The sequence below is a fragment of the Lepidochelys kempii genome, chromosome 27 (assembly GCF_965140265.1).
Source record: "Lepidochelys kempii isolate rLepKem1 chromosome 27, rLepKem1.hap2, whole genome shotgun sequence".
Lineage (NCBI taxonomy): Eukaryota > Metazoa > Chordata > Testudines > Cheloniidae > Lepidochelys > Lepidochelys kempii.
In genome coordinates this window covers 3,496,205-3,508,586 of record NC_133282.1, presented here as the reverse complement: position 1 = coordinate 3,508,586, position 12,382 = coordinate 3,496,205, and the positions used below count along the sequence as shown (strand labels likewise).

General features: G+C 53.3%; 1 protein-coding gene across 1 annotated transcript in view; it reads right to left on the bottom strand.

Moving 5' to 3' along the window:
- The window catches only part of SCN4A (sodium voltage-gated channel alpha subunit 4), a 108,376-nt gene that overhangs the window by 56,583 nt on the left and 39,411 nt on the right, over window positions 1-12,382 (bottom strand). Inside the window, exons 10-13 of the mRNA XM_073326359.1 lie at window positions 10,480-10,644; window positions 8,854-8,977; window positions 6,543-6,781; window positions 279-452 (exon numbers count right to left, since the gene is read on the bottom strand). Of these exons, the coding sequence (XP_073182460.1) occupies window positions 279-452; window positions 6,543-6,781; window positions 8,854-8,977; window positions 10,480-10,644 (702 nt within the window). The remainder of the gene's footprint in view (window positions 1-278; window positions 453-6,542; window positions 6,782-8,853; window positions 8,978-10,479; window positions 10,645-12,382) is intronic.

The following is a 12,382-nucleotide window of genomic DNA, read 5'->3' as shown; positions in this document are numbered from 1 at the left end:
GGATGTCCCTGTGAGTTTAGCTACTGCCCCAGTAAGACTAGGGGAGCTGCTGTTGCCATTTCATCTAAAATGGACAGTACAGACATGCCTTCCTTGCATCTGCCGTGCTAACAGCTCCCCCGGGCAAGCGGAACATTCAACCCGGGCTGCATCAGCCTGATCTTTGAACCCAACGTGATTCAGTGACCGTCACCACCTGGGAGTTAGAAATGACCCTTCTCTGGGTATTGTACTTGCCATGAAGCCCCTCAGCACAGCAGAGCCACAGGGCAACCTACCAGGCGGAAGGATCGGAGCACAGAGAGCCCCTGCACATTGGCCAGGCCCAGCTCCACCAAGCTCAGGGTGACAATGATGCTGTCAAATATGTTCCACCCCTGCTGGAAGTAATCGTAGGGATCCAGGGCTATGAGCTTTAGCACCATCTCCGCGGTGAAGATCCCAGTGAAGACCTTTGAAAACAGACCCCGTTAGTGCTCATCACACAATCAGCGCGTCACAGTCCCGCGAGGGAGGGGATGGGCCTAAGGGGGATCTAGCACCAGAGCCCCCCCGGGCATAGAAAGCAGCAGTGGGCAGCCGACTGAGTTCATGCCACAGCACCAGAGGGCCTGATCCAAAGTTACTGGCTTGGGACCATAATGCCATGCGCCCTGGCCCCCAGCGCTGGCCACCCATCACATGGACATTCAGTGCCTTTCCTTTCAGGGTATACGATCAACACTACAGGTACTGCTGCAGCTCCCCCGACTCTGTGTGACTCTGCGGGCTCATGGCCATCTCCTGCATGGCCTCCGGGCTGGTTCTGGGGTGTGCTGGACAAGGCCAGCCCTCGCCCACCCTGTCCCCAGTTACGATCAAGATCACAGGGCTCGCCATAGGCTCGCCCTCACACATGGGCAAGAAGGCAGGGTTACGTTTTGGCAAGTCTGAGGGCATAGAAACAGTGCAGGGGAGGCTCCGTCCTGCGACAGCCCCTCAGCCCTTGGCCAGCCTGGGAACAGTTCCCCCCACGCGGACACTGGCTAAGACTGCCATCGGTCCCTGGCAGTGGGGGCAGGCCAGTGGCAGGGCCAGAGCACACAGCGCTGTGGGGATTCTGAGCAATGGCAGAGCTCCTCAGAGGCAGCCCAGGCAGGGCAGAGGTAACTTAAAGCAGACCTCCAGGGGCTAGTTACACTGAGGGCTGGTCACTTCCAGAGCAGCCCAGAGCTGGGAGGGCGAAAAGGGGCTTAAAGAGCTGCAAGTTTGGTGAGAGTCTGTCTGCACTGCCGTTGGGAGGTGCAACTGCAGCATGCATGGACATACCCAAGCCAGCTTTGATCTAGCTTTGCCAGGGGCTGTTGTGAAGGCTCAAAGTGTAACTGAGTTCAAAAAAGAACTAGGTAAGCTCATGGAGGATGGGCCCATCAATGGCTATTAGCCAGGATGGGCAGGGATGCAACCCCATGCTCTGGAGTCCCTAACCTCTGACTGCCAGACGCTGGGCGTGTATGACAGCAGATGGGTCACTTGTAATTGCCCTGTTCTGTTCACTCCCTCTGAAGCATCTGCCTCTGCCTCCTGGCGGCAGACAGGATACTGGGCTAGATGGACCATTGGTCTGAGCCAGTGTGGCCATTTGTATGTTCTCTAACTAGACGAAAGCTACCGCAGGTGAGAATAGCAGTGAAGCTGTGGCAGCATGGAGGGTGCATGGGCTACCCCTGCTCACCCAGCACCCTGGCTAGAGCCACTGTTCATGCTGCTGCAGCTGCACTGTTCGTGTCACCCAGACAAAGCTAGCACAGATATGTCTACACGCCGTGCACCACACCCCAGTGCAGGGTAGACATGCCCGAAACGGCAGATCATGAAGTGTCACACGCCAGGCATGACAGCACCAGACGACAAAACGGCACAGGAAACATGAAACTAAAGCAGATAGTCCAGGAGCCTCAGGAGACGCAGAGTCTTGGAATTCTCTTCCTGGAAGCCCAGAGAGACTGAGTGCCCTGGAGTTCTTTTGCTGGAAGTCGTGTGGGAGTGCAACAGGCTCCAGGAGACCCTGAACGAAGGTTGCTATGCGGCAGCTCTAGGCTGACTGGGAACGGGGGAAAGAGGACTATTGTTTGTGAGCCCCATGTGAACGCTTTTGCCACCAATCGCCTTCAGAAATACTTGGCATGGGGGGATGCTGTCACAACAAAATAAAATCCAGTTGACCAAGTAGCACCCTCAAGTTACTTTCAACTTAGGAGGAAACCCAGGGGTCCCTTCCAGCGCTCTGCCTCTGTCACTCCCCCTGAGGTTGGCTGCTGGGTAAGGCGATCTGGCTTTTACACATTACTGTCTTATTGGGACAATAACGATGCTCTGCATTATCGCATTACCGCAGCACAGTAGCAGTTATGTGACAATTAGCCACCTACTCCAAGTGTTTGCATTTCATGGCCCCGAGTTCTGGGTGTGCAGAGCTGGGCTGATGGTAGGTTGCAAACATGACACGTGTTCAGCTCAGCAATGCTCGTTTTGCTGACTTTAGTTTCCATTTGTACTTGACTCCTGCTGGGCTTCATCTCCTCACCGGCCAGACTGATTCTAATCATATTGTCTCGTCCAGCCACAGGGGACTGGGGCAGGTGCAGGAATCCTTGGGTGAAATCTTCTGGTCTGTGCTAGGCAGGAGGTCAGACAAGATGATCATGCAAGCCCAATGAGAAGGTCTCTTCATTCTAACTCCCTTTCCTCTCTCCCCCACAAGGTTTTCTTCAGAGATTCTGCCTGAGCTCAGTCCAAAAGGGAGTTTGCTGGGAAGGGGTGGGAGAATGGGTCTTGTGGAATCCATTCAGCTGCTTTCTGAGCAGGAGACAAACACTTTCCCTTACAGTTCTGACTGAGTTTGGCACTCAAATAGTGGCAAACGTTACCGTCACCATGGGCCAAGCCTCTTTCAAAAGAGTTCCGTGCCCCAGTGTGCTGAGCTCTGGCAAATCTGGCCACTGATTTTGGTAACTGAGCTCTGAGAATCCAGCTGCATGAGGCTGGGTCTCAGGGAGAAGCTATCTCTGATACGTTTAAATTGGCGAACCCGTCTCTGAAGGGCTAGTGGGATAGCTAGCCTTTCTGCTCATGCTCAGTACCTGGTTTCCCCCCCATGTCGGGAGCTGCTCCTCCTCATCCCAAGTGTCTACAGCAGGAAGAAGTTTTATTCCAACTCTCCAACTTACAGTCATGACCCACAAAGTCACGTCTGTGGCTAGAGTCTAGGCACATGCCGTATGTAACTCCCATGGGCAATCCACCAGCAGGTGGGAGAGCTGGCTTCATGCCATGCTCCCCCCCCTCGGAATCCATGGACCAGCCTTCACTGGAGTTCCATAAGGTCTGGGCTGGGGAGAGCAGGATGGGAGGGGAGAGAGTGGGGGACAGCTAGGGTCCCTGGCAGGCTTCTTGTCTGACCCTGCTTTGGTCTGCAGCAGGGTCGCAACCTTCTCTGCTGCTGCGGGCAAGCGGTTTGCAAATGTGCTGAGGCCTTATCCTTGGGAGAATGGTCTGAATCGCTGGGCTCCCACGGCACGACTGACCTGCCTGAGGTGGAAGGCAGGGGCAAGGCCGGGTGGGTGCTTGGCAGAAGCAATATGGATGCTTAGGCCATTGGGGAGCATGCTCACTCTCTCTGCATGCTCAGCCCTGCCTGGCAGGGCTCTCTGCCACCTACCCGACCCCCACTGTCCTCCTGGATTTAAACTCTACAGGAGGATTGTAAATAGACTAAAGGAAAAGCCAGAGCTGGTTTTGTGGATAGACTGTGCTAAACCCAATAGTCTATTAATCCCCTTGTATTTCCTGAATGAAATCAGATACAAAGCCGGTATGTGACTAGCGTCATTCTGCCTAGGGCCGCTGGCCCCCGCTCCATGTCTGTTCAGTAGCTATGCGCAGAGGCTCTGAGAGGGAGACTAGCCTAGCCATGGGAGGGAAGGGGCATGCTTTACGTTCAAATGCAAAGGGAATTGGAGTGAAGTCGTGAAATACTGGGTCCCCTGCATGAAGGGAGAGCCAGAGAGAGAGAGTGCCTGGACAGGCACAGTCTGCTCTGGGGGGAGAGATGGCAAGGATTGTGCACACAAAGGGAAACAGGTAGATATTCACCCCAGTTCCCTTCGGCTTCCCCCCATCTTACGGCACGGTGACAATAAGAATTGCTGGGTGCTTGCCTCTGCCATGTAGCACCTAACGCAGCCCTGTTCTGCTCACGCTGAAAGCCTCTGGGCAGGGAGGGGGGCTAATGCAGGCTTTGCAGTGACACACCTACAGGATGTGGCTACCTTGCAACGGGGTGTGTGTGTGACTGCAGCATGCGTAGCCCAACAGCTGTGAAGCCACGGCAATGCAGGCCTTCGCGTGGGCCAGCTGCCCAGGGTCTGGGCTGGGCTCATACAGCCAGAGCTGCTGCAGCTTCACCTGATCTAGCTCAGGCCTGTCCTGCCCTCCTGCCCCAAATGCCGTGTAGCCAGACCCAGTGTCACACTCACATCGCGCTGGCTTCTCGTTTCTTTGCTGTTTTGGGAGGGTCTCTTCCTCACTCTCGACCCCAGATGATGTTTCCTTCAGCCCCCTGGCTGTGCCACTCAGCTGTGCCCCATTCTCTCAGGCACCTGGCCCTCTCTCGCCTTCGGCATCAACCTCACAACCTTCTCAGCCAGCACAGCTCGGTCTTCTTCCATCTCTGCCCCACCTGCTCCTGCTTCCCTCTCTCCAACACCAGCCTCCTATCTCTCCACTCCCTCTTCCTCCTCCTGCCTGGTGCTCCCTTCCCCTCCTTTTGCCTGGAGCTGGAAGTTCCCAGGGAGTCTGCCCTTACAGTCACATTTGGACGCTGTTCTCGCCACCCTGCCCCTCAGTTTTGAATCGATTTCCGGGGCTGGTCTCTTGAGCCCTGCATGAGCTGGGAGCTGTGGTGTGCTGCGCCCTGCCCAGACAGCCAGGGGTCCAGCTTCCAGGCTGTTCATTGAGGCTTTTCCAAAAGTGTCCTCCAATCTGGCTGCCTAGAACCTGATTCTCCAAAGAGTGCTGCACATGCGGACCCCAGGGCATTCGTGGGGCTGCGGGCACTCAGCGCCTCCGAGCATCACACTTGAGCATCACTCTGAGTTCAAGGTGGGCTTCCAGAAATGTTGGTGCATATGCCTGACAGTTCCCCATCTGTGCCCGATCCACAGAGGAAACGAGCCTGCTACATCCCAGCTCTTTAGCGTCAGCTGGGACAGCTCTTGAGGTCCCCACTTTGTCTGGGTTTGCCAAGACAAACAAAGGGCTGTAACAGACTGACCTGCTCTGCAGATCAGGCGCAAAGGGACACCGGTACCACACCCTCATGAGTGGGCTGCAGGGCCACCAGGATCAGTAGCCCCCTTTTAGATGATGGGCCTTCACTGGCCTTTTAAGGAGTATGTGAGAACATGGGTGGGTGACACATGCATCCTCTGCTATATGGAAACATTTTAACCTGGGGTGTTCAGGGGAGCCAAGAGGAGTTAGCAATTTGGGGGGGGCTGGGGCCATGCCCCAGTGGAAATCACAAGTGGGATGGTAATTGTGTGGCACGTTCCCATGGTCTCTAAAGAGCTACATGAATGTTACCATTTGCCCCTCAGCAGGGCCCCCCCCATACCCAGCAAGGTGCCCTTGGAGTCTCCTGCTTCTGCTGACAGCTAAGAGGGTCCCGTGTCCAGATGCAAGAGTTCAAATGGCCCTGTGCAGCCCAGTGAGGAGAAAATATGCAATTCAGAAGACACAAGGGAATGAAATCATCATTTTGCCACCCTGGGCCATGGGGACACCTCGCAACATGGAAACAGAAGCTGCTTCTGCCGAGACTCTGGCTTTGCTGGGGAGGAGATCAAAGCTAGGAGACAAATACGGAGTCTCCTTAGGCTAGGGTTTTCCAGGGAGCCAACAGGAGTTAGATGCTTACTTCACAGATTCCAGTGGGATTTGGGTGCCTATCTCCTTTTGACTCTTTGGAAAATCCCACCTGCACAGCCACATGAGCTGGTTAACAAGTGAGGCCGGGGTCTGACATCCCAGGATTTGCCAGGGCAGAGAACAGGCTGGCAGGACCAGTCCTCGGGGCTGTGCCTTGATTGACAGCCTGGCTGTCTGGGGTCTTCACTTGGAATTGCCCACCCTGACAGTGCTCTTTCTGACCAGGATCCCTACAGTGGGCTGGGACCCATCTGTGGGGCTGTGATCCCTCCAGGTTGCACATGCCTCAGGGCTGACAAGGAGGTGTCAGGCCACGTGAGCTTCTCCAGGGAAGCTCCAGCAGGAGAAACGGGGGCGGCTCCTGGTCCTCTGGCTCCCTTCTGCCCCTTGTGGTAGCTTTCCTTGAGTTGGTGCAGTTATGCTGCGATCCAACCCTGCTCAGCACCGTCCCTGCAGTACGGCAGGGGGTTGTTCACACGCCTGTGGTCACTGCTCATAGGTCCCTCACTGAGCTCTGGAGCAGAGCTGTAAAGGGTGATCAATGGAAAAATCAAATCCAGGCAATTTCCTACCAGGTTCCCCACACTCAGCACGTTCTCAAACTCTTCGGTCATTGGGTAGTGCTCCATGGCCATGAACAGCGTGTTGAGCACAATGCAGATTGTGATCCCCAGGTCGACAAACGGGTCCATCACAATCAGCCGTACAAACGCCTTCAGCTTCAGCCAGAGGGGGCAGCAGTCCCAGACCAGGAATATCTGGGCGAATTTATACCACCAGGGTGGACACTTCTGGCGAGCTTCCTCTAGCTCTGAAAACAAGAGACAAAGACCCCATGTCATTGCCCATGTGCCTCCGGAGAAAAGTCACATGCTAAGTCAACAGACAGGAGCTTGGCTGAGGAGGCTTGATCCAGCCTAGCGCTGGCAACAAGACTAGTGCATTGGGCCACTAAGCATAGAGTGGGTGCAAAAGGGTGCCAAACTCTTTATTATGGTTGTGTAAAGGACCGTTTGGGACACACGGATGCGGTAGGTGTCACAAAGGTGTAACAGGAACACAGGCGTCTGCAGGACACAGGCATTGCCTTCGTCCTCAAGAATGTGTTCATTAGGCTGTATGCAAACCCACGGGCAGATGCCGGTCTGCTCCTGTCCGGGACATGACGTTTCTCACTGCAGCACAGCAAAGCAACTTGGTGGAGGAAAGTGTGGGAAACCGGCTTGGCTGGGCTGATATTCAAAAATGCAGCTGATCTAAGCTGGGGCTTTCAAATTAGCCGAGAGTTTGGTACCTGAATCCCACTGAAATGGTTATTTATATATTTAGTTGTATTACCGTAGCAACTAGGAGCTCCACTTCTGGCCCTGAAGCCTATTGTGCTATGTGCTGAACAAACAGATGGTCCCTGCCCTAATGTGCTTACAATCTGAGACATCCACTGCAATTGAGTGCCTAACTCCCTTGGGTCTCTTTGTAGATCCCAGCCCCAATTATTGTTGAACAGCTGCATCTCTGATGGAACAGATCCAGGGGAGATGCAGCTGATCCACTAAATCAAAGAGGACTAGAAAGGTCAAGGAGTCAATGAATAAACTATTCCTGGTCTATCAAACCTTTCCTGCTCTTCAGATCTTGGCTATCTTAATGAGGGCCTGCCCCCAGTGCAGCTGGGGTCAGCTGGAATGCCCAAGCTGACAGTCCCTATGCTGGATCAGCTTGCAGCTTTCATATTTGTGTTCACAGATGGGATTGGATAAAGGCTGGCGCCAAAGAGACATGTTATAGCCAGGAGGACAAATCAGTGAATGAATAGAGTGTGCTTTTATTTAGGAAGTCACAGAATCACTCCTGGCCCCACTTGACACAAAGACTGAATAGCATCTCTGGCTGGGTCGATAACGCAAATTGTTGCCAAGGAGTCTAGGGGACATCCTACTTGAGTTAAGAAAAATGTCCCATGTGGGCCCAGCCATGGAACCAGGCGACCAGGAGCTAAGAGATGAATCTGGGGTTTGAAGTGATATCATGACTGTTTGCAATCTCACTTTTCTCATTTTATCATCTCTTTGGAATCCTGCAGTGTGCCCACAACCTGAGGAGCCCTGGCCACAGCCACCAAAATACACAACTTCTGCCTCAAAGGCCTTGGGCAACAAGCACTGTTCACAGGTTATCAGCAGGAATTGAAAGCACGCTTTTCATGTGGAGAGCATGCAACACTGTCACCTAGGAGCTACTCCTTGAGCAGCTACTTCGGGGACCAGGCACTAGAGGGGACTGGACCTATACTAAACAGTCCTACAATCTAAGACAAGCAGCAGACAAAGGATGGGGAAGAGGGGAACAGCACAGCATAGCTAGATTGGAGCTGGGGTAGCACTGAATTGTGTTGATAGCGAACCTTGTGGGGGGGAGAGGGGGGAAACGTTGGCACAAGAACTAAAGGGGAGAAAACTGGCTGGGAATAAATTTAGGCTAGAAATTAGAAGAAGGTTTCTAACCATCCAAGGAGGAAGGTTCTGGCACAGCCCCGCAGTGGGCACAGTGGGGGGAGCCAACCTCACTAGTTTTAAGATGGAGTTTGCTAAGTTTATGAGCAGAACGATATGACAGGTTGCGTGCAATAGTGAGGGCATGCACTTAGTGACCCGACAGGTCCCTTCCAATCCTATGTTCCTATTCTCTGGTTTATATTAAGCGACATTTGTCCTGAAAATCCTTTTTGCTTCTCAGAGCCTTTATGGATTTGACACTGATTGTCAGCGTTACAGTCAATCCATACAGAGCTCTCTGCTGCACGTGGGAGCGTGTCCTCGGCTTGGCATTTTCGTGTTGAACAGTACCCAGCACAGCCCCTTCTTTATCAGGGCGGGAATCTACCTTCCATGGTGTTAGAGACCATGCTGACAGCGCTCTCTGCTCTCTGCTGGAGACCAGGCCCGTTTTGGCTGCCCGCTAGTAGGTGATCAGGATCAGACTTGTCTTGCTTATCCACAGGACTTGGCTACAAAAAGGAGAGCAGGTCATAATATGAGAACATGGGTCACAGGAGTCCATTAAACGCATTTAGAGTGAGGGCAGCATAATAATCACATGGGTCCTCATGGCACAGCCTGGGCTGTACTAAAAGGAAGAACTAGGCAGATAATAACCAGATGGGTCTGGGGCTACTGTGGGAAGCTCCTTAAACCATCAGATGACTCTATGGCTGCAGTAAAGGCAGGTCATTAGTCCCCTGAGGGATGTCCTAGGCTGAAAGCCGTATAAAAGGGAAGTGATTGGAGCTGGCCCATGAGCTGAGATCTGCAAAGCAGACTGTGGAGGGAAGGTTGTTTCCAACAGGTTCCTCGTCCCAAAGGGGCACAGAAGACTCTAAGGGAGTTGTATGTCTTCACTGAAGTTGGAAGTGTAATTCCCAGGGTGGGCAGACAGACAGGCCCTCGCTTTGATCGCGCTAGGGCACTAAACACGGCCGTGCAGTCGCCGCATTCTTTGGCACATACTTGGGCGGCAAGGCCCACCTACGGCTTGTAGCACCGCAGCTACTCTGCTATTTTTAGCACACTAGTTTGATCAGAGCTGGCACATATTTGTGAACGTGAGCTGGGACCTAGGCCTCCAGCTGCAACGCAGATGGAACTCACACACTCAGGGGCCCGCAAACAGGGTGCAGCAGGAAAAGCAGCCGACACGGGAGGGTAAGAAAATGTTGGTTAAAGTAGTTCCCACCGCCCTGTGAATTACACCTGGGGCCGGCGGGCTCCCTGGGGCTGGGACATCAGTTACACTGAGGCTCGCCCCTCTCCGCCATGTGCATCAGAGTGGGATTCTCTGTGAGTGGAAGGGAGTCAGGTGTGGTCCTCTTTCCCCCTCCCTCCCTGTGAACTGTTACACTCTCATTTCACCTGTGACAAGTGGACGGGGCTCCTGCTGAAATCAGCTCGATGGGAATCATTCTCATGAGCCCAAGAGCAGAGTTCAGCCCGTGGGTGTAGGAGAGTCACTGGGGCAAATTCACAGGCATCAGGCAGACTCTCAAAGAATCAGAGACTCAGACTGGAAGGGACCTTGAGAGGTCATCCCCTGCACTCAGTCCCCTGCACTCAGGGCAGGACTAAGGATTATCTAGACCATCCCTAACCTCTCCAGCTCCACTGGGGAAAAAGGGATGAGAAGCAGCTTGAGGCCCAGGCCCTTCCCCCACTCAGGGAATCCCCTCTGGCCCGAGGGACCTGGCCAAGATTGCAGGGGCCTGGGGACAGGACAGGGCATGGCTGGAGTGTTAGCCCCAGATGTTCTGCTGGGCTGTAACAGTCCATCACAGCCATTGCAGCAAGCAGAACAAGTTGGAGAAGGCCTCGGACTGTGGCTCCCAGCAGCCCCAGGACAGACAAGTCCAAACTCTCCCCACTTGGTCCCTCTGCTGGGCTCTGCAGCAGTGCAGAGATGAATACAGCGTGCCATGCACAGACAGCACCAGAGAGACGAAACATAACGAGTATATACTTCCTCAACTGTCGCTGAGCGCTCCAGCACGACCCTGGCAATGACTCGCCCGTTGCAGTCTTTGGATTTGCCTTGGTTGTCAGCTGCAGCTGGGGCAGAGTCCCCCGTCTTCTTGTCCACTGCACTGGTGCTCTGGGAGATGCCACTTGATTTACGGTCTTGTAACTGCAAAGAAACCAGAGACTTGTGTGGTGGGAGCTTCCTCAGTGGGACGCAGTGTGTGTGTTGTGGGGGAGGGGAGGGAATCTTTCTGCTGATATTGAGGCAATGGTTTGATGACCCATTTCTCTTTGCTTAATGCTTAGTCATTCCTCATGAAAATGGGTCAGGATGCACCTTGGAAGTGACACAGCCCATGTTGCCTGCCTGTCAACTCCACACGGGAAGGGACATGGGTAACAGCTACCAGAGTTATCTCCTTGGGGAAGGGAAATGGTGCAGCCTCTCCCACTGCTGACATGTCTTTTCTCCTCGGGGCCTCAGAGCTACCACTGTGGGCAAACAGTTCTCCCCTCTCAGCACATTCTCAGCTCAAAGCAAACCAAACTCAAAGCAGAGTGACCTAGACAAATTGGAGGATTGGGCCAAAAGAAATCTGATGAGGTTCAACAAGTTCAAGTGCAGAGTCCTGCACTTAGGACGGTAGAATCCCATGCACTGCTATGGGCTGGGGACTGGCTGGCTAAGCAGCAGTTCTGCAGAAAAGGACCTGAGGATTACAGTGGATGAGAAGCTGGATATGAGTCAACAGTGTGCCCTTGTTGCCAAGAAGGCCAATGGCATATTTGGCTGAATTAGTAGGAGCATTGCCAGCAGATCAAGGGAAGTGATTATTCCCCTCTATTCGGCACTGGCGAGGCCACACCAGGAGTATTGTGTCCAGTTTTTGTCCCCCCACTACAGAAGGGATGTGGACAAACTGGAGAGAGTCCAGCAGAGGACAACGAAAACGATTAGGGGGCTGGGACACATGACTTACGAGGAGAAGTTAAGGGAACTGGGGTATTTAGTCTGTAGAAGAGAAGAGTGAGGGGGGATTTGATAGCAGCCTTCAACTACCTGAAGGGGGGTTCCAAAAAGGATGGAGCTCGGCTGTTCTCAGTGGTGGCAGATGACAGAACAAGAAGCAATGGTCTCAAGTTGCAGTGGGGGAGGCCTAGGTTGGATATTAGGAAACACTATTTCACTAGGAAGGTGATGAAGCACTGGAATGGGTTACCTAGGGAGGTGGAAGGAGACCAAAGCCCTGAGGTAAGTGGGGAAGTGGGATACTGGGAGAAAGCATGAGCAGGAGAGCTCAAGAGGGGAGAGCTCCTGCCTCATACTGAGAAATTGGGATGATCAGCGAGTTATCTTAAGTGCCTATACACAAATACAAGAAGCCTGGGAAACAAGCAGGGAGAACTGGAAATCCTGGCACAGTCAAGGAATTATGATGTGATAGGAAAAAAAAGACTTGGTGGGATAACTCACATGACTGGAGTACTGTCATGGATGGATATAAATTGTTCAGGAAGGACAGGCAGGGCAGAAAAGGGGGGGGGGAGTTGCCTTGTATGTAAGAGAGCAGTATGACTGCTCAGAGCTCTGGTATAAAACTGCAGAAAAACCTGAGAGTCTCTGGATTAAGTTTAGAAGTGTGAGCAACAAGGGTGATGTCGTGGTGGGAGTCTGCTAGAGACCAGCAGACCAGGAGGATGACATAGACGAGGCTTTCTTCTGGCAATTAACGGAAGTTACTAGATCGCAGGCTCTGGTTCTCATGGGAGACTTCAATCACCCTGATATCTGCTGGGAGAGCAATACAGTGGTGCACAGACAATCCAAGAAGTTTTTGGAAAGTGTAGGGGACAATTTCCTGGTGCAAGTGCTGGAGGAACCAACTAGGGGCAGAACTCTTCTT